This window comes from Poecilia formosa, unplaced genomic scaffold, assembly GCF_000485575.1.
Source record: "Poecilia formosa unplaced genomic scaffold, Poecilia_formosa-5.1.2 Scaffold100, whole genome shotgun sequence".
In the NCBI taxonomy this organism is placed as follows: domain Eukaryota; kingdom Metazoa; phylum Chordata; class Actinopteri; order Cyprinodontiformes; family Poeciliidae; genus Poecilia; species Poecilia formosa.
Genome location: NW_006800039.1, coordinates 1,660,917 through 1,686,523, shown reverse-complemented (window position 1 = coordinate 1,686,523; position 25,607 = coordinate 1,660,917). Strand labels below are relative to the sequence as shown.

Below are 25,607 nucleotides of genomic sequence, written 5' to 3'. Positions count from 1 at the left end.
AAGACAGTAGTACGATGGCAAAAAACCAGTAGTATTTCAGGGAATGACAAATTATCTTTGGAAGTTCTTAAGGATTCCATTAAGAAAGCCAAATGATATAATTGGAGCATCTGTGTGTTTAATACAAAGTTGAATTTAGTAATATCATTCAATTTTAATTTCATTGCATACTCAATAAAAAACATTCAGTTTGCAGAAAAAAAAAAAGACCAAATAAGACAAACTCACAAAAACAAACAAACAGTTGACTTTCACACCATGGAAATCTCCTCAAAAACGTTTTAAACTCATCATCATCCATTCAAGATATCTGTTTCCTTGAATGGATATCTTGAATGGATGTGGTAACTTTTTCTACCACACCCTTCCTTCCACTTAACTTTCAGTTAACATGATTAAATACACTTATCTCTCAATGACCCCAAGGGTACCATTGACTGCATTCGTGACATCTGTAAAGTTAGAAGTCTTCCCCATAAATGTGTAAAGCATAAAATGCATAAAATAACTTCCCTGCATTAAAAGTCTTTTTTTTATTGGTCTAATGTTTTGTTGAAATTTTTTAATAAGCCATAATCAACATTAACAAAATAAACACTTAAGCATAAGTATATCTGTCTGCGTGTAATGAATCTGTCTAATATATAAGTTTCACTTTTTGAGTTGATTTACTGAAAAAAAAATAGCTGAAATTCTAATTCATTCGTCTTTGTAAAAATGTATTAGCTTCAGGGAGTTTGTGCTGTTAAACAGAGGTCGCAGTAGTGCTTGAGCTACTTAAAAGGTGTTTTCATTAAGTATTTTATCATTTTTAATCAAGCATCAAGTTTTAATTTTGATCCTAAATATTGTTTTTTTTCTAATAATTCAAGTTGGGTGTTTGTGTAACGATTAAAATTGACCAGCAGGTGGCAGCCGCTGAACTCACTTCGTTTACGTACGCCGATGTTAGCAGAGTCAATCCAGCCTACACTGTGTTCTTCATTCTCAGGCCGGGTAGGACCCCAGCAACAACTCTACGGTCGGTTCAACCTATGAAGATTGAGCTTTACAATCGCAACCCATCCTCCGAATAGACAACGTTTTGTGGAACTATATCACTGTCACTGAGCAGAAGACATTCTTAAATTGTTTAATCCGGTGAGTCCTAAATGCGGAGCTGTGTCAGATTGTCTGCCTCGTATTTTTCTCGGCTGCTCAGTTTTATGGTTGCTTTGTTCTGGGCAGCAGCCATTTTTAATCGCCTTGTCCTACATTCCCCGTCGCCGTCTGCAGCCCGTTCAAAAAGCCCAGCAAAGGTTGAAAATTATTACTTGGATACAAGGGCTTCACAGCGATTAAAACAAAACAAAACAAAACAAAACAAAAAATCCACATTAAATTATGTATTCTTGAACTGAAATGCACTGTCAAATTCTGGCCTGTATGGGGTTGGATTTGCAGCAGTACGCTGGAAGTTTAACGGGATTGTCGTTTCGCTAGTTTTCCTCCAACAAGCTTCGACTGTCGAAGGCAGTTAGCCGAAGCAAAATTTCTGTTCTTTTCGTCTTTATAAAAATAAATACAAAAAAGGACAACAGAGTTGCAGTAAAATTGATGGATCTGCAATAACAGCTAAAGTTACAAGGGACACTCGCTAGCATTTGATGTTTACATAGCGTTTCTGATTTAGCCGTCAAAATAGCATATCCAAGGTTAGCGGTTACACATTTAAATATTCTTACCGATTTTAAGTGTCATACTTGGATATCATACTAGCTTGTCTGTTAAGGTTATAATTCAACATAATATTGTCCTTTGAAAAATAATTGTTCGGGTTTTTTCCAGCTAACTGTTTGTTGTCAGATTTCAATGCTAGCATTAGCATTAGTACTAGCTTTCAGCTAAACAACTGACAAGTCGATACGAATTGCTTAAGTGGAGTTATTATGACTAATTATGCCATACAATATTCTGGTATGTGCTTACGTGATTTTTAAATGTGAAATCTATATATTTTTTTAGATCTAAAGCATTAGCTATGAAGTTTCTAACTTACAAAAACGGAGCAGCTGCTAGCTTGAAATTTGGTATTTGTAGATATTTTTTGTAAAATAAAATTTACAAAATTACTTGGGAGAAATAACCGCCATTTATCCATTTTAAATATACATTTTAAATTCCTTGTGAATGGATGTACTTCGTTTTAAGTCCCAGTGAAACGCCTATGGGGAGTCTCGTCTCGGGTGGCCTCCAACACGTTATTGACTAATTCTCGGATTAAATGCCATCGTGTCCCGTTATGTTTACAGCTGGATAAGGAATATTTTAGTCTCCTATAAAGGGCCAGTCTGTTGGCGGATTGCTACCTGTGTTTATATTAGCATTTGATATTTTTACAAATCTCTCTCATTTTTTTCTGGTGCATTTCATGATGCAATGCATATAGTTTATGTTCCCGAGTTTTATTGTAGATAAAAGTAAATACTAGTTGCTGAAAGGTATCAGGATTCTTGCTTTGCTCACACCACATATTGAAATTGTACATTGATTAATAGTTTGTATTTTTCTATTAAAAGTAAAGATATGTCCTTATCGTGAATAGTCTGTATTTCTCTGCTCTTCTAGACAGATCGAGTTTTTAATATATGCTGAATCTGCTTTTGATAAGTGTGACGTCTGTGAATCTGTATGGTTTGGTCTGATTGGAAGTCAGTGTTTGCTATTTCTTTCTTTTATAGTTCATTTAAACATGTTGCAATGACTTTTGTGACGCATATTCGGTAGGTCTGTAGATATTTTATTTCAAAGCAATATTTTGATACTTTGGTATGCCAAATAGATATTTCTGTTTTCAGGGAAATGTTCAGGACAGTCTTATCTCTCTGGATGATAAAAAGTTAAATTGAGCAGTTGAAAATTAATACTGAGTGTGGCTGTTTCAAAATGTGCATTTTGTTAATTCTGCAAAATAAAAATAAAATAAAAATAAATCAACAAATTTAAAAACTACACAAAACAATTATTTTTGCCCAATAATTTTCAGGGGAAAAGACGTGTTTACAATTGGTGTGATAAATCCTATCCTTGTTCTCGGGGCATATCTACTATTTGGCAGTATTCCAAAAAAGTAAAAGCTGATGTGGTTCCAAATACATGACAAATCGTTGATTTTGAGGCACTGGACTAAGAGGAACGCTTTTGCTGCAGTCAGTTGCAGCACATCTTGTTTGTCGTGTTCAAAGCTACACATTATCAGGAGAACGTGCTTTTGATACTATTGTGGAAAAATATATTGATTAAAATTTACCCAGATTTTCTGACTCTTTCCATTCTTTTCCATCACTGCGATTTCTCCAACCTTTTTGGAAAAATGTTAAATATGTCAGCCACTAAATCTGGTGTGGGTGTAACAAAGGCATTCAACTGGCCAAATTCACTATTGGCATGCAAAGTTTGAATGCATGACATTTAAAATACTGAATCCACTTCGTCCTGTTTGATTGCAATGACGCAGAGAGAATTGCGATTTGGCATGCTATGGAGCTGTAGACAGACATCACTTATGTCTGTGTTCTTTCAATACCTGCAATTTACACTGATCCAGTAATAATATTTAAAACAGGCTGAGTTTTATTTTATTTTATTTTATTTTTTTTACAGAAGGTAGAAGTAAATTTTTGGTATGATTTCCTTGTTTATTTTGATTCAAAACAGTCCTGAACAGTGAGATCATTGCAATAATTTGAATAATGAACTGAACTCCGTTTGATAATTAGGATTAATCGGAATGCCAGTGTGATTGAAGTTGAATTGAAATGAAATGTTTGTAAAGAGCCTTGAGAAAAAGTTTGTTGTGAATTGGTGCTATACAACTAAACTGAATTGAATTAAAACTACATTAAGTTTGACGTCATGACATTGAGTTTGTTTTTAATGTCTGTAACCCAAGGTTAATGTTCTGCTGCTAATCAGGGCAGCACAATATTAGAAAACCATGCAATCTTGATAATATTTCGATAATATCAGTTGCGATAAATTAGTATTTTCTTCTTTCCCCTCCTTATTATCGGACCCTCCATCTCTCTGTGAGCTTTAGCATTTTGGTTATTGTGTCCACTGTTAGCATTCTCTGCCATAAGATTTATTTTATTTTACCAGGAAAATCCAAATGAAATTAAAAATCTCTTTTGTACAAGATGGCTGTCCAGCTGTCTAAATGTTACTTCAGCATGTAATATGAATATTTATAACGCTACGACATATTAGCCAACAAATATTGCACTCCAACCGTCCTTTGGGGGAATTAATATCGTACATACCGATATTGTGATGTCGATATATTGAGCAGCCTTACTTCCAGTTCAGTTGTCCTGCTCCATTTTTGTATTGTGTTGTTTTGGGGTTCTGTTCTGATACTGCTAAAGTCTGTGATCTTGAGTTGGTAACACAGGTACTGCTATTTGTAATGCTATTAAGTGGCTTTGTGTATTTCTGAAGTGTCTGTACAGAAACTCTGCGTCATTATTTTTGTTATGGGATTCAAGGGATGCACTCTTACCTACTTAGACGTTGTGTTTTTTACACTGTGTGCTTCTTCTACTTTTTCAAAATGGCCTCAATCGGACACCAACTATGTGTGATGGCCTGGCGAATACAAGCTGGAGTCAAAGGTCGTGTTCACACTGCAGACTGAAATGACCCAATTCCTATTTTTTATTTATTTATTTATTGACGTAATGCGACCTGTATCTGATCTTTTCATGGCAGTCTGAACAACACAGGTCGGATTTATTTCAAATGCGGCCCAGGCCACTTGGATGTCCGATGCGTGTCCTTTTCAAATGCGACCTAACGTCCAGGTGGCATTCATCCGACCTGAACGTCACCGATACTCGACAAACATGACTATACTGCGTCCTGACACGCGCGAGTGGGGAGAAAAACAACAACAATGATAGATTATAATGAGGATTAAGTAGTCAATATGCTGGCTCTGGTCGGACAACAACTTCAAATGCGTAAACTGTGCTCCACCTTTAGCATCCAGTTTTACTTTAATATCTGACTTTTAAATAAACGCTTCTCTGCTAAAAAGGAAATTATCAAAATTTCTTTATATAATGGACACTGTTTCTCTCTGCAGAATCAGAAGGCACTGGGAAGAGGCGCAAAGAAAAATTTTCATACTCGATGACATTACATCGAAATGTCCGATCGTTTGGGGCAATTAACCAAGTCCAAGGATGGGAAAAGCAAGTATTCCTCACTCAGCCTATTTGACAAGTACAAGGGAAAATCAATAGAATCTCAGAAAAATACAGGTGGGTTTGTGTGAATGCTTTTTTTTTTTTTTTCCCTCAGAGCAGCTTATATTTCTTAATCTGTTCCCGCTCTGTCTCCCAGTAGTTACGCGACATGGCTTGCAGAGTCTTGGCAAAGTGGCAACAGCCCGGCGTATGCCCCCACCCGCTCACCTGCCTAGTCTAAAGTCTGAAAACAAAGGAAACGATCCCAACGTGATTATAGTGCCCAAAGACGGTACAGGATGGGCGAACAAGCAGGAACAAACCGATCAAAAGAGGTACTTGAGCAAAAAGTTACCAGCATCTCGAATCACCATGTGTCAAGCAAATCATAAGCAGTTGTTTTATTTCTGATGGTTTCAATAATGGATGTAAGCGGCTTTCTGATTTGTAATTTGACAACAGAATTTTACAATTTCCAAATTTCTAATATTTAGGTACATGCATTTATTGAAACAGATTAATACTTCCTAACGACGACTGTAGTTCCTTAAAAAGAAAAATCTGAATAGACGAGTGTTGAATTTTACCCGGGTTACTTTGTAACTGGGCCCAGTACATCAGTCCAAAGACTTTTGACTCTTTCTGTCTGTTCTGTCACCTTGAATTTTAACACTGTGCTTTTCCATTTTTGCCTTTTAGTTCCAGTGCATCTACGCCACTGCTGCCGGAGTCGCAGCCGCAGCTGGCTTTACAGAAATCTGTCTCCAATCTTCAGAAGTCCTCACCAGTAGCCAACCAGGAGGTGCGTGTGTACCTATGGCTGATTATCTTTCTTTTAAACTGATACCAACTGCTTTAGCTTCTACCTTGTTTTTTTTTTTCTTTTTTCTTTTACACGGTTTGATTCTCTGAGTTCATTTGTACTTAGGAACTTTGACATTTTGAGTCCAATATCAGACAAATCAATTGGAATATCTTCATTAACCGTAATTTCAACAATCCTCCTTGTAAAATCCCTGTTAAATTTAGCCATAATGTCATTTTCAAGCTCCTAGTTCTTGGAAAAATTAGATGCAGTATAGAGGAAGTTGATGTTTAGACTCAAGGATGTTCATCCTTTGCCTCCAAAGTCAACAGAACCTGGGCTAAAAGCTTCTTTTCATTCTTTTTCACAGAACACAAACACAGGTGGACCAAAGCAATGGGCCCAGCTAAACGGAAAGGCAGTAGAGCAAGATGGTGAGCAGTAATTTTACTTGTTCATATGTGCAAATTAAAGTGACGTGCTTTAATTTAATTCTGGCGTGACGAACAATCTGTAGTTGATTTATGCCACATTTCCTATTAAACGGTCCTCCATGAAATCTACAAAGCTGAGTTTTTTAACACATGTTTTTTGGAATAACTTCAGGTTCAAGGGCCTTAAACCGACTTCAGCCCTTCTCTCACGAGGAATTTCCCACCCTGAAGGCAGCTGGAGAACAGGACAGAGTTGGCAAGGAAAGAAGCGGCTTCGATCCGTCGTATGGGCCCGGACCAAGCCTCCGCCCTCAGAGTAGGTTTAGCTCTTACTTACAAACCCTAAACAAGCTCATGCATTGAGGGAAGCAGTGCTGTGGATTACCATTTTCAAAACTTGGGACATTTTTGCCTGTGGACCCTCTAAGGTCAGCATTTAAAACTCCAAATGGGCTCATAAAGCCCAAGATGGAGTTTATGAGCCCATATAATTCTGCTAAAGTTCTCTTTAGCAGAATTATATAACTTATGAGAAAAAAAACAAGGGTTTAGATCGAGCCAAGAAGACCCTAAAGAAAAAAGATATATATATATATGTATATATATATATCTTGGTAAGCAAGGACATCTCTCCTAAAATGGCATCACTTAAACAAAAAATGTTAGACCTACAGAAAGAAAAGATCTTGATCATACTATTATTTCAACTTGATGTATAGAAGCTTCTTTCTGAAGACGGCTTCTACATGAAGACTCAAAAACTTAATGTAGAAGCTCATGAGTCTAATGAGGGATCCAAGGAGGTTTTAAAACAAGTTTGAACTCCGCTTTCCATCACTTGGAAAGCAGAGAACATTAATTTACCAACATTCCCATGTCTGACAGTTATAAACAAACTACGAGATTCTAAAATAAGTTTCCAATAACCCTAAAAAATGTTTCCATGTGACCTACAGCAGGATTTTTACATCCAAATGCTAATTATAAAGGAGGTTGGGTGTAATAATTTGTAATAAAATGCAGATCTGTTGTGTTTTTTATCTTCTGGGTAATTTTTTTTGTTAACCTGTAAATAAATGACAACTTTTTCCACAAATAAAAGGCTAGCCATCGATATGTGAACATTTCAGAAATAATTTGAATATTTAATTTTGTCAGATGACTGTATGTAACAAGATTATCCTAAAGAGTCACATCAGAAACATCATGTTGTTTTTGACTTTGAGGGTGAAGCGCGACTACCTAAACACCTCTCTGGTTTTTGTCTTGCTTTGAAGATGTGACGAGTTGGAGGGAAGGTGGCGGCAGGAACCTTCAGCCCTCCTCCCTGACCCTCAGCCTACCAGCAGATCCTGAGGGTAAGACCACTGCCCTGGGTGAGACTGGCTCTCCGCCGGCCTCATCGCACCCTTCCTCTGCCACCGGCACCACCTCTGCTACCGCGGCGACCGCTCCGTCACCGAGCCTCGAACCCAAGGAGCCCTCCCTCAGACCCGCCCAGCCAGTCCGCAGACCAGCCGTCCCCACTGCCCTCCAGTATCAGCTTCATCACACTTCAACCGCCGTCTACCACGACATGCTGCCTGCATTTGTAAGTACTTTTATTTTTATTTATTTTTTTGTCCTTGACTCTCTAGGCCTTCGTGGACAGACTCGGCGAGTTCTTGGTCTACAGCTGATGCAATATATTCCATTTGACATTTTCAGATGTGCGCTAAAGAGACGCGTGAAACGCCAACCGCTGACAATGTTACTACCACCGCCGCAACCACAGCACGATTTGACAGCAAACCCACTTTTAGACCAAGCTATGCCAAACCTGAACTTGTCAAGTAAGTACAGTATGTAAACTGTAAAGGTTATTTCTTTCTGCTAGATGAGCTGTTGTTAATTACATTTTTATTCATTTTTTTCCAATCTGTGATTACAGCGGCGACTTAAGAAGAGAGAACCGCTTTGTCCGTGCTCCAACTCGTCTTTCTTCTCAGCCCATCCGCAGGCCCAGCGACAGACCAGCACGTCCAGCCATCATTAACCCAGAGGACCTGAAGGATCTGGATGACCTCGACAACGACTGTGAGGACGGATGGGCCGGTCAGTATTTCTTCTGCTAAGATAATGCTGTTGTTTATTCTATTATTTGAGGTGTAATTATCCTCTCTGTGAAATAGATTCTTGTTTATCATTTACAATGTGTTGTATCCTAAAAACCACTCGTTGCTGTTGTCCTGAATTAAGAGCAATCATCTGGACAAAACTAAAAGTGGATACACTGCATATAATCATTCTCTCTTTTATTGTATCTGCTTGACATTAATTCAGACCAATCGTTTCCTGTTTTAGGTCATTATTTTAGGATTTACCCAGAAATATGTTTTGTAGTCTTAATAGACACGAAGTAGGAAATGCCTAATCTGATTTAATGTTGAATTGTGAAAAAATAAAATAAAATAAAAAAATCTGTTTAACATTCCTCTTATTTACTGTGATTGTTACAACTACCTTTAAATATAAAATGTTAATTTGTTCTGTAGTCTGAGACCTCCTCAGTTCAGACTGCATTGTGAACACACATCATCACATGTAACTTTAGTTAAGCTTTAATTTTGATGCTGTTTAACTTTTAACTAATTCCTCTTCCTGTTTGAATTATTGTTAAACTTGTAGTGAACTTGATAGCCACATTAAGATAAAATATTGTGAAGGGACTGTTTAATACTCTGAATTATGTGATGTTGCCTTGTACGTTGTAAATGCATTATGTTATTGGTTTAAACAACAGTCTGCAGTTTTGTGAATTTTATTTCTGTCTTTACTTTGTTTTTGTTTTTTTTTGTAGCCATTAGTTTAGACGCTCTTGTTTTAAATAAATAATTTATACTTAATATAAATTTAAATCATTGACGTATCATGAATTATCTGACATTGTTGCTTTTTTTCCCCCTGGTTTTACTTTTCCCTTCAGGTCTTCATGAAGAAGTCGACTACAGCGAGAAGCTCAAGTTCAGCGACGATGAAGAAGATCACTCTTGTAGTGATAAAAATAAAATGTGGTATGAGCTCTTGCTCCGTTGCTCAGCGTTGCTCTGATGTACAGCCACAACCTCATTCAGAAGTTTTTGGTTCAACTTTTGTATCTTAGGGCTGAGTGGGAGAGAGAGAAAGAGAACCAGCGAGACTGCCAGTCCTCTCTTAGTTCAGGAGAAGCGCCTTACTCTCAGGAGGGCGCAGATGACAATTATTCTTCCCAACATCATCACCATGAGTCCCATAGGAAACCCATCAGCAGATATCTCTCTACTGACAGTCAGGTAACTACTCACAATAGAGCAATCCCCCTACTTTGATGTAACTCTTTTGAGATTCATTCTGTGTGATCTTATTTTTAAAAAAAAAGTTTCTATTATTAGTTCCTTTCTAATGACTGAATAATGGAGCACTATAAAGCTTAAGGAAAAAGTAAAATATTAGCTATAATTGTGAAATAAGAGATGTTTGGTTAGTTGCTGGGTACAGTAATTTAAAAAAGGCAGAATTAAAAAGAACGTTTATCACTTAGTCATAACCAGTTTTGTATACACTTAAGAAATTTGTCAAATGTGGAAAATTCAAACAAGGAAGCCACGAATTATCTGCTTTCAACTGTGTTTTTGCCCTGCAGAAAAACCACAGCGAACCGCCAACTGACTCAGACGATCACCAGCGGTCTCAGAGTCAAGCACCAGCCAGGGCAAAATACGTGTCCCCCGAAGTATCCGAGGCTGTCGAGAGAGCCCGGAGGCGGCGAGAGGAGGAGGAGAGGCGTGCTCGGGAAGAGCGACTAGCTGCCTGTGCTGAGAAACTCAAAAAGTTAGACGAGAAGTTTGGGAAGTCTGAAAGACCTGCGTCAAAGGCGGAAGATATTCCGAAGGAGGCTGAGGGGAAAGAAGCCCCACTTTCTCCTAATCCGGAACACAGTAAAGGCCATAATGAAAACTGGCAGTATAGCACAAAAGGTGAAACAAACAAACAAAAAAAATCCAAATAAAAGGAAAATAAATCATGAAAGGTTACCAGGTGTTGAGGATTGTCTTTTTGTCATTTGATAATCTGCAGAAGGAAGTGAGTGTCTGCCGGTCAACTCCTTTGGCCATAGCTATCGTGAAGAGCACCATCGTAGCAGTGATGATGATGGCCCGGAACCTTCCTCCCCTTCAGACGACTACAGTGGACGCCAAGCCTCCAAACCAGTTCCACCCCGCTTTCAAAAGCAACTACAGCACCACCAGCAGCAGGTCCGAACCAGGTTTATCTCCATTGAATAATAAAATGTTTCCTTTTTAAGAAGAGATTTTTTATTTTTTTTTCTGAGTCTTACTTTGGCAGAGAATTCATCAGACTTTGAAAAGCTTTTAGTGCTTGGAACATTTCTCAACTTTTTGTATGTTCTGCACACTCTGTAGGAACAAGTCCCCAAAATGCAACATTGGCAGCAGTCCAGTCATCCTTCAAGCTCAAGTCACAGCCAGCGGGGCTATTATCCCCAGCATGTGCTCGGGTTTGATCCCCGCTGGATGATGATGCCACCTTTCATGGATCCACGCATGACACAAGGCCGCTCTCCGGTGGACTACTACCCCGGTTCGATTCAGTCTTCAGGTAAACAAATAAAGTGGTTTAAAAATCTATGTTATGTGATGGATTAGCAATGTTGTATTGAACTCTGAACTTTAGAAGAGCCTCACAAGCATTCGAAGTTGACCTCATGGATATATTGCAACTGTATTAAAAATGCATTTTTAAACTTTTTTCATTACTGTATTAGGAATGGTAAAACCCACTGTGCATCAAGACCACCTGGACAGTCCTAGCTCTGATGAGGGATGCCATTCTAACCTACACCAAGAGAGACGGGCTCCGTCTACTGAGCCTTACCCAGTTTGGAATCAAGATGGCTACCCTCTACGCAGCTTCACTCCACCCTATCAGAGACAGCATGATACTTCTGATGGTGACCTGTCAGGGGAAAGGTTAGTTGATGTGTTTTAAAAAATTAAAGTAAAATCCTTTAAATTGTAAAATGCTTAAATTAATATGTGAGGACCGTGCAATTTCTAGAAAACTGTCAAGGTACAAATAACTGGTCTTCTATGTTTAATCGGGGTCAAAAATAAATAGAAAGTTTGGAAAGACTGCTACACAGTTTTGAAATGGATTAGATTTAAGTATTTTCAGGTTATAGAACTATTAAAAAGCAAAATACTATATATGCTATTATCACGGTGAGAACCTTGTTTCTAATTAAAAAGAAAAAAGTGATTATTGATTTTGCTTGCTTTTGTCTCCCCTTTTTTTTATAGAGGTCATATTGCCCCTTCACAGCGGGACTCTTTTGAAGATGGGACCAATCAGAGCTTGACGCATAATAGTGACGATCATCCCCATAATGCTTACTATAGCCAAGACCCCGATAAAGAACGCAAACACCATGACACCGGCCTTCTCACCACCGCTCAAAACCTCTGCCCGAAGAGTGAAGGCACAAAGCAGGACCCAAGAGACAAACACCTGAAAGATACTCTTGACTCCTATGACACCTTAGACGGGTCCAAGGACAACTGGAAAAGAGATGGAGGAGGCCTGAGTTCCCCAAGCCAGTGGCCTGAAGCTAGTTCTAGCAATAGTGTCAACCAGACATCTGAGACTAGTGGCCGGACATTGATTCGTAGAACTGGGCCCATCAAGAAACCGGTCCTTAAGGCGCTGAAATTGGAAGACAAGGAAAATGAAAAGCCTAAGCCTGAACCCGAAGAGAAGCCTGTCCCCTATCGTCTGGAGAAGGAAGTTCTCACTAATGTTTATGATTTGAAGAAAGATAACCAGCCTGCCAGTAACAGGCGTCCAGCATCACCTGTCGTTGAGAAGCAGCCTGAGGAGAGGCTGCGGCAGTCACCGGCTCTTAGCAAAACGGACCGGCCTCTTGGCACCCACAGTGATGACTTCCCCAAGGAAACCCACCTGGGTAGTGGCAGGAGCCAGCTACTCAGAGAGGGCCAGGAAAATAACCGAGATCCTCAAGCCCCCCGGCGCAATAACTGGATATTCATCGATGAAGAACAAGCTTTTAGTTCAGTCAGAGGAGGAGGAGGAGGAGGAGGTAGAGGTCGCAGTCGAGGCTTCAGGGAATTTAGCTCCAGAGGTGGAACCCGTGGTGGCCGAGGTGGGGATAACCTCAGAGGAGCGTATAACAACAGCAGCGGTGGCGCTCCGAGACCTGCTAGAGGTCGAGGACCACCCAGAGACCTCTTGAAGGTTGACGAGTTCCAGAGAGGCAAACCTCGCAGACGAAACGTCAGTGAGACCTTGAGCGAAGCATCAGAGTACGAAGAACTTCCCAAGAGGCGGCGCCAGAAGGAAGCGGAAAACAGAGAAGGTTACACGGAGTCCGGTGAGGTTCGTAAGGCCGATAGAGACTCTTGGAGGTCCAACAAGGTGTACACCGATGACCAGACAGCCTCAGATAACAGAGAAAAGGCAAGGATGAGGGGCTTCGGAGGTCGTGTTCTGCCCCCCAGGCTGAATACAACCAACAGTTACAATCGAACCTTTGGAGGGTCAAGGGACGCGTCTTCCTGGAGGGGCCGGGGACCCCAGTTCAACAGCAACAGTAGCTTGATGCAAGAGAACGGTTACGCACCTGGAGCTGAGGTTGCTTATTCCCGCAGACCTCCAGTGGACCGCGATGCTCTCAAGTACGCTCCAAAATTTTCAGGCTCTTTCACAGAAAATGGTGGCGAGGACCGTGAAGGAGAATACTACTTTGAGAACGACAACCCCGACAGACAGATGTTGAGACGGCGGCGTCCCCCGCGTCAAGACAAGCCTCCCCGTTTCCGACGCTTACGACAAGAGCGGGAACCCGGTTCGAATCAGTGGACGAGCGATGAGTACGTCAACGGAGACTTTGCGAATCCCTGGCCCACTCGCTCCAAAGGCAACGGAGATGACCACTGGCCCGGTGGTCACTTCTCAGGACGCTCCAGCCAGCACGGTCAGACTGAGGAATGGGAGACGGGATCAGACAACAGCGACTTTGGTGACTGGAGAGGGAAGCAAGGTGGCAGCGGGAATCTAGCTGTGCAGGGCCACGTTGACATTCCCTCAGACTCTGGTCACAGTGAACCTGGCTCTGGTGAGAAGAGGGAGCTTTCAAAGAGAAGCTTCTCTAGTCAGAGGCCGCTGGTCGAGCGACAGAACAGAAAAGGAGAGCCTTCCCTGCTAGAGGCAAGCAAGATGGTACGCACACCTGAAAATCCCTCCACTTCCTCGTCTAACAGGAGTGACGGTTGGCAGAACGGAGGGACGTCTTGCAAGAGGTGAGGCGAATTCTAGTTGAGCCATCTTTTGTTTGGGTTTATGTAATGCTTTTACATTTTTGATTGTCACTGGCATCAGTTAAAATACTTCTTTATTGCCTCTGTTTATACATCAGCAGGAGCCCGGATGAGACCGGTCCAGTCTATAGCTTAGAACCCCCGACAGAGGACAGGGAGCCCAATGAGCTTACAGGGAAGAAATTAGACAAAGAAATGAAACCTGGATCGGGCAAGACCGACATTGTTGAACCGCTCACGCAATACGAACTCAGCAGCTACCCCAGTGAGTTTTTTGTTTTCTTTTTTGTCTTATGTTGATTGAACTAAAGCAACGCTCGTTAAAGCTGTGCTTCAGGTCAGATCCATGGTCCGCTTGTGCTTTGTTTCTTACATACAGGTGTTAATGAACAGAAGTAGCTTCTTGTCCTCGGATAACTTTGCATTGACTGCCAACCTCTTTTCTTTTAATAGTTGATGCAGATGCAGTGGGACAAAACGTGGACCCAGACGGATACCAGGATGCCTTGTCAAAAAAACAACGACGCCCTCAGGAGGATGAGAGGCGGAGAAAAGAGCAGGGACCTTCTGTAAGTTAAACAAATGCTAAGAAAAATGGTTGGAGTCGATACATTACAGTTTTTTTTTTTTTTTTAAGAGAAAATGGTCACTGGTTAATCAATATTTTAGTGAATTAGGCTACAATGTAGGATATTTTCCACAACCCAACTGTAAAGCCCACTCATGCATATTTTACTGCTCACCCTAACAGGCTTCTGCTGGAAAGGAAAAGTCTATTAGGCTTTTTCATAATAACCTCAAGAATTGTTTTTTGCATTTTAGCCTCTGAAAAATAGTCGGGCTTATTTGTGCCTACAATAGAGGTCTGTGAAAAGTTAAACAGAAGAAATTAGTTTGGCTAGTATAGTTATTATGCTGAAATTTAGTATATTGTCTAGCTTAAAACAATTTCCTGTTTCTTTTTTTTTTTTTTTTTTGTTAGGTGCAGGTCAAGAACAGAACGCCCTCTTCCAAGATACCGCCGCGCTTCGTCAAAAAGCAGGGAAGCATGAGCCTCGAGCAAACGGAGGAAGCAATTTCTTCACCGAACAATCTAGGAACAGAAATCTGGGAGACCAACAGTTCAGGTAACATTTATTTGTTTTGTTTGCCGTTATAATGACATTCATATTTTCGTTTGATCGGCAAATATTATGTTGAACGAGGAGACAGAAACAAAGTCAGAATGTGATTGCGTTTCGTGTCCTTCACCAATCATTTCCTGTGTTCCCGTTTCTTTTGTAGCTCTCTCTGTGCAGTCTTCAGGGGGAGACTCATGGACTAAACAGGTGTCTTACACTGGGAGTGAGCCCAACTCTGAGGTAGCGTGCATGCAACTCTGTGTTTTGAATACAGTTGTTAGTATGTAAATTAGTTGTTTCTGGTGTTTGTGGCTGATTATCAACTAATAGATCGCTTTTAGGATAAATCTCACTTGAAGAAATGTAAACATAACGTCCCGTCCTCCACCAGGATTCCGACGCTGGTCCAGAACAGAGTAAAGAACAGCACAAACCAGGACCCATCGGGAACGAGCGCTCCCTGAAGAACCGCAAGGGCTCAGAAGGTGTGGACAGACTGGAAGGTGGCCCGATGACGCCAGTCAACGGCGTGGACCTCCATGTGGACAGTGTGCTTCCCGTGCCTCCAATCGAGTTCGGTGTCAGTGCCAAAGACTCTGATTTCAGCCTGCCGCCTGGCTCCAGCCCAGTACCCGTCTCCAATCCCGTTAACAAGCTTCAGGATACGCTTAGCACTGATGTGAGTAACGTGACGGATTACATGTCAAAGAGTGAGAAATTCAGGAAAAACAAAATGTGCAACTGTGATTGGTGTGTTTTTGTGAAGGTGCAAATAAACTAAATCTAAACTTTTCCAAAACAGACATCTCTAAATCAGAGCATCCCAATGCTGCGTTCCAACCACCTGCAGCCTGGCATCAGCCTCAATACCATCTTCCCCACTGCTGACCTCACTCTCAAGGTATCCGAGTTTGATTTGTGTAAAGACAAAGCAGCGTGTATATTTTGGTGGGATGAAACTCATCGGAATAATTGTGACGAATCCATTATTGAAACAACCACTTTTTTTAAATGATTAACTGGAGTATACACGCTCAAAAAAAGCTCTTTTCTGCAGGAAGAACATACTCAGAGCAATAATTTTCTACCAATGTTGGCAGTATTTCTGCTACTAATGATCAAATGTACGCTGAAGGAATGCTGTGTTATTCCATTTTAGGCAATAAAATATGTATTTTCTTGTTTTAAAAAAAGGGATAATTTGTTTATTTGGGTCTTTTAATTTTTTTCTAATATTGTATAGGACAATCTGAAGTGGTTAAATTAAAAACAAAAATCTGCAGAATGTGACAATTTGTCCGATTAATCAGCATAATAATACATATGGAGTACTTATTACGTGTGAAATTCCACTTCGCTTCTTTTCTCCGCAGATGGAGTCGGCACGTAAAGCCTGGGAGAATTCGCAGTCTCTTCCGGAGCAGGGCTCCCCCGGTGGTAGTGCCTCAGGCGCTCAGCCTCCCTGCAGTGCTGGGTCATCCACCGGAGTCAGCTACAGCTCTTTTGGGGTTTCCATGCCTCCAATGCCGGTTGCCTCAGTGGCACCTTCCATGTCCATGCAAGGTATGATTTTTCTAAGCTTAGTTATCCCCCCAGTGGCTCAGTCAGAACTGAAACTCAGAACGGTTTGCTTCCTAACCTTAATGTAGGTAATCCCATTCCTCCGTTGTACATGGACGGTCATGTGTTTCCGAGTCAGCCACGCCTCGTTCCTCCCACCATGACCCAGCAGCAGACCTATCCACAGGTTAAAAAAAAAATAAATAAAAAATAAAAAAACAAACCCACACACACACACACCTGTGGGTCAACATGCTGCTGTAATGTTGCACTTTCTCACCCATTCAGGCGGCAGCAGCTCAGCAGATTCCCATCTCTTTGCACACATCTCTTCAGGCTCAGGCTCAGCTGGGGCTTCGTGGAGGTCTGCCCGTCTCTCAGTCACAGGAGATGTTTAACTCCATGCCCCCCTTCAGGTATTGGAAGCTGAAGCGTTTCATCGGCCACCACTCATTCATTCATCATAAACCTTCTCTCTGGGTTTATGATGCGAGTTCACAGTCCAGTTTGATGACGGTCCATCTTCCTTCCTCGGTTCAGGTCCCAGGTTTACATGCACCCCAACCTGTCGCAGCCCAACCCCATGGTGCTGTCTGGTGGGGCCCCCCTCAAGGGTCCTTACTCTGCTTTTCCTGGCATGCAGCCGTCAGACATGGTGAAATCCCAGTCGGGCTCACACTACCAGCCTATGAACGGCAACCAGCAGCTTGTTTACGACGGCCAGATGAACCAGGGGCCTGGTATGGGTTCCTCACAACTGATGGACTCCCAACTCATCCAGGTGAACTCGGTTTGGTAACACCTCAGCAAACAGATATACTTTTGATGAGTTTAAGATTTCGACGTAACCTTCATTTGTATTCGCCTACTTTTATTCTGATACTTTTAACAAGTTGCCTTCAGATCTTTAGGTAGTAAAGATTGTCCGCCTATGTTTTATTTAATCTCCGTAAAATTAGAGGTTGTTATGCACCAACAATTTTGGATCTTTACTTAGAAATAAAAAAAAAATACATATCAAATTTTCCTTCCATTTTGTTATTATGCGCTACTTGTGTCGGACAAAATGCATTGCGTTTTGTGATTGTGAAGCTGAAAAAATGTACAAGGTGCTGCAGCGTTACTTTAAACGGCATTGCTTTGTTGTTAATGAAGCGGCCCGTTGTTTTATGTCACCAGGTGACGATGCCCCTTCCTGGCTCGCAGCTGCGTTACGGCTCAGCTCAGCAGCACCTCATCCTTCCCCAGTCCATCCAGTTGCAACAGGGACAGAACCTGTCGGTGGGAGGCCCGCGCCGGATGCTGCCGCCAGGCTCCCAGGCCGCAGTCATGGCAGGAAGCAGAGAGGCGAGTCTTTCTTGATTCTTGTTTTGCGTCCTTCCGTTCTTTTTTCTTTTTTTTTTTTTAAATGGCCTTTTGATCGTTTTTTTTATTGTTGTGTTGTTTTCATCAGGGCTCACAGATGGAAATGAAAGCATTCCAGTTCTCTGAGAAGCCCAATCATTCCCCAGGTTTATCTGGAGGTTCCTACAGGTGATTAGAAGTTTTTATTATTATTATTATTGTATTGTGATAAAAGTAAGAATGCTTCATATTGCTCTTAATAAGCGTCTGTCCTTGTCAGGCCTGGATCTGCGAGCCCCAGTGGAAAGCCTTCCGGTCCTGGTGGGCATGTCGGTCCTCTGCCTACGCTTTTTACTCAACAGGTGTGTATTTTATTTATTTATTTATTTATTTATTCATTCATTCATGTTATTGTTTAGATGCTTTTGTGTCCATATCATACTTTTTTTTTAAACTTCGGCAGTCCTAAAGGTTATTTTTTGTATTTAAAATAAAGAAAGTATATGCAGATTGGATGCATCTGATCATGGAGTGTGCAATTCTCTAATGAAATGGTAAATATATGCTTTTTATTTCCCACCACTAATCTATTTTTTCCCCCTGCCCTCATTCTTTCATAATTACCAGGTGTCGCCTGCTCAAGGCAGCATGGTCATGCACATGCGGCCCCCCACCACCGGCCCTTTCCCCAGTCCCATTCAGAGACCTGTCATGCAGGTCAACAAGCCCGTCATCATCCGCTCCCCCCCTTACCCTAACCCTGGCCGCGACCCCTCCCATTCCAACCCCCTTTCAGTCCCTGAGCCCACAGTCAAGGGGCCAGAGGATGGCATGAAGGTGAGCCACCCACTATAAATATAGGTAATTTATTTTAATTCATTTTCTTTTTCCTCTATTCTCAATGCTTTTTGTGTTTTTCTTCTGAAATAATGACCAGTTTTTTTAGTAGCATGGTATAATTTTCTTGTGTTCGTATTAATACTAGTGACTTGTCTCAGTTATTAATGATTGTGCTAAATTTTTAACTGTCTTTCTCCCTTTGTTTGAAACAATTTTTAATTTTAATTAAATGCTACTAGCTGATAATTTCTAAAAAAAAAAAGTAATCTGACGTAAGGAATGCTTGTGCATGGTCAAGATTTGATGAGAGGTCGTAGTTTTGTGTCTAAACTGTGTTTTTTTTTGTTCCTGCTTTTGATTAAACCTCCTTGATTCACTTTAGGTTTGCGGTGAAGGATTTCTGAACAGTTCATTTGTTGTCATGTTAGTTGTGATTGACTAAACGAAATCCTAGATTTATTTTGTCGGTGGAGAAGCACTGATGTTTTTCGAGCTCCTGGCTTTTAACATTTCTGTGCTATTTCTGTTATGCAATGCTGGTGTTGGATAGCTCTTGATTTCCTTTTGGGAAATTTAAATAACATTCAGGGTGTTTTTTTTATGCTTCCAACATCTGTATGAATTGACCATTTAATGTGTTAATTATTAAATTAATGACAAAATCATCCACTTTGGATAATTAAGTCAGATAAACGACATCAGTTATCTTTTACTTCATATATTTTTGGACACCTTTAAACATGGACTCTCACCATTTCACAAAAAAAAATTATATTTTTGTCTACAGGATCATTCCATATTGAACATAAGCTCTGTCCAAGTCAGTTTGAACTCCAGATGTGTTCAATTATACATTCACTTAACATATCTTTACATTTAAGAGACATTGTGCTATTGACTATTAATTATATTAGTAGCAGAGATTACATCACTATGATTTTTATTGTTTTTTTTTTTTGTTTTTGTTTTTTTCTTGTTTAGAGCAAAGCATTGCGAGAAGTGCGCAAAGCTGTGGGGGAGGGCAAATCACCACCAGGGGGCATGACCAGCAAACTCCAAGAGCCCTTGCCCTCCACTGGTCAAGCCAAACCAGCACGCACTGGAGCCATTAAACCCCAGACTGTCAAAGTAGAAGAGGGCAAGGCATAACAATGGACCTTGAAGATCCTCACCGCCGCCAAGCCTGCCAACTCAAAGATCCTCGACGAAACGTGCGAGCCTTTGAAACACCGTCATTATCCCACGGCTCCGAAGCATGGGGGGGGGGGTGATTAACCATGGACTTCCAGAACTGGACACTATTATTTCACACCAATTATAGAGATATATATATATAAAAATATGAATATATATTATACATACACACAGACCATCTTTTAAGCTGATCTCTCCCAAGGTCCACTTTAACTTATTATTAGACCCTTTTAAGGAGAGATTGGTTTGGGGCAAACAAAAAAAAAATATATATACTTGTTTTGTGTTTTTTCTTGGTAAGTGTGGAAAAAGAAAGACGGCCAACTCAGATGGTTCACTTTTCATGCTGTTTTGCCAAACTGTATTTGCTTCCTGTATATGAACTGTAGCCCTCCAGAACAGACCGGACACTTGATAACATAACCTACTGTAAGAAGCAAAGTCTGTTACTTCCTATTTAACAACTTTGAAATGCAGCGGGGCACATTTTTTTTTTTTTTTTTTTGTCATTTCCTTTCAGAGTTTGCTAGTAAATAAAGGTTACCTTCATGACCACCCGTTCAAGCCACCTGTGAAAGACTTGTTTTATTAATTCATTATTTGGAGAAAAAAAAAAGAAAAAGATTTCCTTGCATGTCAACATTGTGCATCATCCCAGAATTGCGTCTATGGAGGTACATAACAAACCCCATAAAGCTGCCGGAACTGCTTAGGTTAGTAGAAAGAAACCTTCTTTTGTCATAAAACTGTTCTTTGGTTTCTTTTACATTCTGTTGCTCACTCCGCTCTATTTGTGAAATTAAAGGAAAAAGGTCGGACTTTTGACAAAATCATATTTCTTCCATGGAAACGTCGCTCACATTATTAACGGCGTGCGCATGCGATGAGCTGACCGTGTGCGATATTGCAGGACTCGTCTAGCATCTGGCAACATCTGAGCTGGCAACGGTGTTTTTCAGAAAGGGACAGGAGGGCTCAAAGTTGATGTGAGAAACCCTCCGATAGCTCAGTGAAATAACTTCCTCTGTTGCTTTGCTTTGGTTTTAATGAACTCGCTTGTCTACGTGAAATGAGTCTTTTCTCTACATCCCTCTGGTTGGGGATTCGCTGAACTTTCCTTGGAGTTTTTTTTTTTTTTTTTTTTTTGGGCTTCTGGCAAATATTTCTTAAACTAGAATTGAGAGTCTGTCGAACAGCCCAGTAGGGAATTGTGAAGAAGCAGTTCGATTAATTAGCATCTGGTCTCTGAAGTGGCTCTAGCAATAAAAACTTTAAAAAAAAAACAAAAAAAACATAAACCTCACAACTAATCACAATCAGGGGCCCATTTAGACTACTTTTCTTTATTTTTAAACTTGCTACAAAGGGCATCAAGCATTGATTGCTGCAGGAAAGTAAAGTATTTGTGTTTTGCTTCTTTTAATGTTTTATGTGTGAGCTCAGTTGTTCCAGTGGATTTCAAAAGTATCTTTTTTTTTTAGGTGAGAATCAGCACTTTGGGACTCTGTACCAATGTCATCACTGGCTAGATGTTACTATCATGCTCCATGACACTACAAAATGTTTATCTTTACTACAATGTTTCACTGGTTTTTATGTAAATGCATACTTAAACTGTACAGTCATGCTTTATTAATTGGGGTACAGGCCAAAACTCAACGTTTTATTTTAAACATTGTGGCATGATAAAGGATTTGATGTTCAGCAAGTCACTGTTCTTAACATGAACTGCTTTCCTTTGGATCTGTTGGACTTGGAGTGTTTTCATAGATATCTCCAAAAATTCACCTTTTTCATTATTGTATCTTAAAGATGCTGCCCTGACATTTTTTTTTTGTACTTTAGTGATACATTGTTCTTTTTTTTTTTCTTTCTTTCTTTGTCAGAGGACCACTGCATCTCATTCAACATTTTATTGCAATCTTTTCAGATATTTGGTCAGTACTTTCCCTTTATTTGAAAAAATCAGCTTATTGAAAGAAAAATAAAGCAGTTGTGGTTTCTTAAATGCATTGTTGATTATATGAACTCTCAAGAATGAAAATCAATTTTGGAAAATGTCCTGCACCCATGATCAAAAAGATTACCATATGGTTATATATTTTTACCTTTATAAGTTTTTTTCATCTATAACCTGTGGGAAACAAGAATTGATATTCAATTTTTGTAAATTCACTGTCACTTGCTTTGAATATTCCCTTCACAAGTTCCTTACTGCCTCAGAAAATACTAAAATAGTTTTGAAATTCAAGAAGTGTTGTTTTTGATGGTGGTTGTTTTTCCTACAATCGGCATCGGTCAACAAAAACCCGATCGGTTCTTCTCCAGTCTTGAAATATGTCTACCGTGAGGCATGGCAGCAGGATCTGGTTGTAGTCCTGTGTGGAGTCTGTTACAAAATGCAAATAATTGCTAAATTTCTTTTACGCTTAACTTCTTATTCCTGAATCTAGCAAGAAAGCTATTAAAATATTGCTACATTTTCTGATAAAATGAATAAAGGTGTAAACATATTTTCAATTTTTGCTATGATTTCAAGTTTTTATTACGTCATCTGTATAACTTAATGAAATTATTTTCGAAAAACAAAACATATGTACTACTGAGAATTTGGCAGGCTCATAAAAAAACAGTTTCTCAGCAGCTGTAAAAATAATAGCATAATATGAAGTGCTATTTCTCGTTGCAGGTTATTAGAGAGAGAGAGCGTGTTATGCAGGGACTTATTGCCCCGAATCTTACTCTGTATTTATTTATACCAGTTGCCAAACCATGTCATAGGGGCAACACTGCCACCACGCGGTTGAACAGAAAATTGTAAGGAGGAGAAACGTATTCTTTACAAGAAAAAGATGAATCTAGCTTTTATTCTAATATATCCGAATATATTTCATAATTGCATACTTAGTATAATGTAGTCCATGCTCGTGCTATTTTTCACATACTCCACTTCCCATAAAAAACATTCTTTAGAGTTCATGAGGCATGTAGGCGGGAGGACGAAAGTTTTTCCTTCGGGAATGCGGAAAAGGGGGATTCTTCTGCAGCCCCCGTATTGTAGTGATCTACCTCCAAGCATTCTGAGTGTGTTTACCTCAGGAACAAAAAGGTAATTTGGTTTTTATTTAATACTAATTTTCCTCGCGGTTGTCGACATTCTGCCGCGTGTATTTGATGTTTTGCTGCTCGTGCAAATAAAGCGATGGGTTTAAAAATGGCCGTTTTTTGCTGCGGTCAAAACTCAAAATTAGAGGTCTCACTTGAGATGTTGTCATCTCAATGAACTATTGATTCCATCTCCATAACAGCTTCAAAGTAAGTACTGCTCGGCAGCTCATGGGCTGGGAATACATACTTCTTTATTGATTTTGGAACACTGACCAGTTTGCTTTCACTATCTTATGTTTTGGTGACCATCTTACATCAAACAGTCCTCTAGCAGATTATTTCTCACCCCATAACTTTATTTGTGCTTTAAACATCTGTTCCTGATTGGTCTAATGTGATATTCTAATTTTGAACTTGGAGCTGAAGCATGGTTAAATTAAGTTTAATATCATTTTAACATCCAGATGGGACACATTAGTAACCACCAGTATCAAATTCAAGGTCATTGTCATCCATCCATCATCCATCCATCCATTTTCTGTACATCCTTGTCCACAGTGGGGTCAGGAGGGTTGCTGGTGCCTATCTCCAAGCGAGATAGAGGCGGGGTACACCCTGGACAGGTAGCCAGTCTGTCGCAGGTCATTGTCATCCACTCCTACACAATTAATTGTTAGTATAATGCATAGCAAAATGTCCTTCTGAATAGCATGAAAATGTTGCCTAAGTAAATGTTCTTGGCAACGGTCTTTTTCTAAAGAAACTGGCTACTTTCTGGAGTCGCTATGCTGCATCTCTAACTTGTTAATGAGTTGAGTGAAATATATGGTCAGATGTTTACCAATGTATTTCTGATCAAAATATGCACCATTTAGGTATATAACAACTTGGCAGCAAAATGTTATTTAAAAATAAATAAATAAATAAATAACAGGTTGTGATCTTTATAAATAACCAGTCATTTGTTCTAGACCCAGGATGGCCGCTAAGGGTTCTGTCAGAGCAGACGAGGGCCTGATGATGATGCAGGAGCTTGATGATCGGCTGAAAGAACAAATTGACAAACTTGAGCACATTCGTCTTGCTGCAGTTGAAGTGAAAGACAACTTGTCTGGGGTGCGTTTCTTTGAATCCTCATTTTTAATAAATAAATCTAGCTAAATTCATGTTTATGTTCCATGTGACGCTTTCCCCCCCCTTTCCTAAAACAGAGCAACAGCGATCTGAACCAGTCTATCAGTGACCATCTGGAATGGTTAAATCACTTATCCGATCGAGTTGAGACTCTTCACATGAACACAGCTGTTTTCGTTCAGGTAGGAAGCAGATTGTTACATTCTTTTTGGGAGCTTGAATACTGTGAATGCCTTCTTGCTTGTTGGTCTATCTACAGTCAGGTGCATTGTGCTTTTTCTTTTTTTAATTTTATTTATGAATTTCTCTCAATGTTCCCAGATGAATCCAAAACCTCGGGCGTGGACGTCCAGACGGGGTTCAAGACAAAGTTTCCGTCTGGGACGTCAGCAGGCGGACGATGCTCTGTCTGAGTTCGGCTGGTCCCCAGTTCGTATGCGGCGTAACAGCGATGCTGCCTCAGAAATGTCCTGTAATTGGTGAAGGAGAACCTTGAATCTTTTACATACCAAAGGACCAATGTTATCCAAAAGTAGAATTATAATTTAGATAATATTTTCCATTGTGTCTCTGCTTTTTCAGAAAAAGTTCCCCCCCATCCCCCCTTTTTTTTTTTTAACTTTAAGTAAAAAGCCCAGCCTTCATCGGTCAGCACGGTGTTTCCCAACCCTGGTCTTTGAGGTACACTGCATTTCTTTAGTTGTTGCCCTGCTTTGACACGCCTGATTCGGATGATTACAGTACAGGAAAAGCCTATTAATCAATCATCAGTAGAAATCAGGTGTGCTGAAGCAGGCAGGGCAGTATGCCTGGAAGTAGCATTCCTGAATTTCCAAAAGAGCTCCTGCATATGGTTACAACAAGCACTTCCATTGCTACTGTCTTCAGCTGTACGTTAACAATGTCCCACTTTAAGTGTATTAGATTTCTGAAAGTGTTGCTGTATACTTACTGTTTAATCCTACAAAATAAAACAAGTTAGTTTTTCAAATTGTGTTCTGTTGGATTTATTCGGAAAGCAGCTAATAAATATACATACTTTTATGAATAATTTTGTAGCAATTAGATAAGTAGAGGGTTTTTTTTCACTTTCTGATGCAATGTTCACTTTTAAAAAAGAAACTATCATGGTGAAGGCAATCAACTTTCCCATATAATCAATGGGCCAATGGTAAAAAGGCTGACTGGAGCATAATCGTACCTGAAAGGTCTAACAGGGATATCAGACCAACAACGATAGCTTATTAGCAGCCTATTACATTTGACTATGGAAAAAGTCCAATGTTCCATACTTATTATGGAAAGTAAACAGCTACTGTAGCTTGCATAATTTGAGGAATAGAGAAATAGACAATTTCATTTGAAAAATTTCAAATTATAATGAGATCCTATATTGAAGTTATAATTAAGAGAGCAGCAATATTTTAAAACCCCAGATCTGAGGGTAAAAGCATAGTCTGTAGCAA

The 25,607-nt window shown here is 40.0% G+C and overlaps 1 protein-coding gene across 3 annotated transcripts; it reads left to right on the top strand.

Moving 5' to 3' along the window:
• The first annotated feature begins 953 nt into the window (after window positions 1–953).
• prrc2b (proline-rich coiled-coil 2B) lies at window positions 954–21,864 on the top strand. Of its 3 annotated transcripts, none has more exons than XM_007558974.2 (31): window positions 954–1,140; window positions 5,126–5,303; window positions 5,389–5,563; window positions 5,928–6,030; window positions 6,404–6,467; window positions 6,640–6,783; window positions 7,745–8,058; window positions 8,175–8,299; window positions 8,398–8,561; window positions 9,433–9,520; window positions 9,610–9,778; window positions 10,129–10,462; window positions 10,563–10,741; window positions 10,910–11,105; window positions 11,272–11,476; window positions 11,807–13,822; window positions 13,939–14,105; window positions 14,294–14,409; window positions 14,823–14,967; window positions 15,125–15,201; window positions 15,353–15,640; window positions 15,764–15,862; window positions 16,335–16,524; window positions 16,611–16,708; window positions 16,810–16,937; window positions 17,062–17,302; window positions 17,701–17,868; window positions 17,975–18,054; window positions 18,146–18,227; window positions 18,493–18,702; window positions 19,687–21,864. In XM_007558974.2, exons 2-31 carry the CDS (start codon window positions 5,189–5,191, stop codon window positions 19,852–19,854), a joined length of 6,648 nt encoding a protein of 2,215 aa, XP_007559036.1. In that variant the 5' UTR covers window positions 954–1,140; window positions 5,126–5,188; the 3' UTR covers window positions 19,855–21,864. The 3 variants fall into 3 exon arrangements, with proteins under 3 accessions (XP_007559036.1, XP_007559037.1, XP_007559035.1); XM_007558975.2 differs by having other exon boundaries at window positions 5,386–5,563; window positions 13,942–14,105; XM_007558973.2 differs by having other exon boundaries at window positions 5,386–5,563.
• The last annotated feature ends 3,743 nt before the right edge of the window (window positions 21,865–25,607 follow it).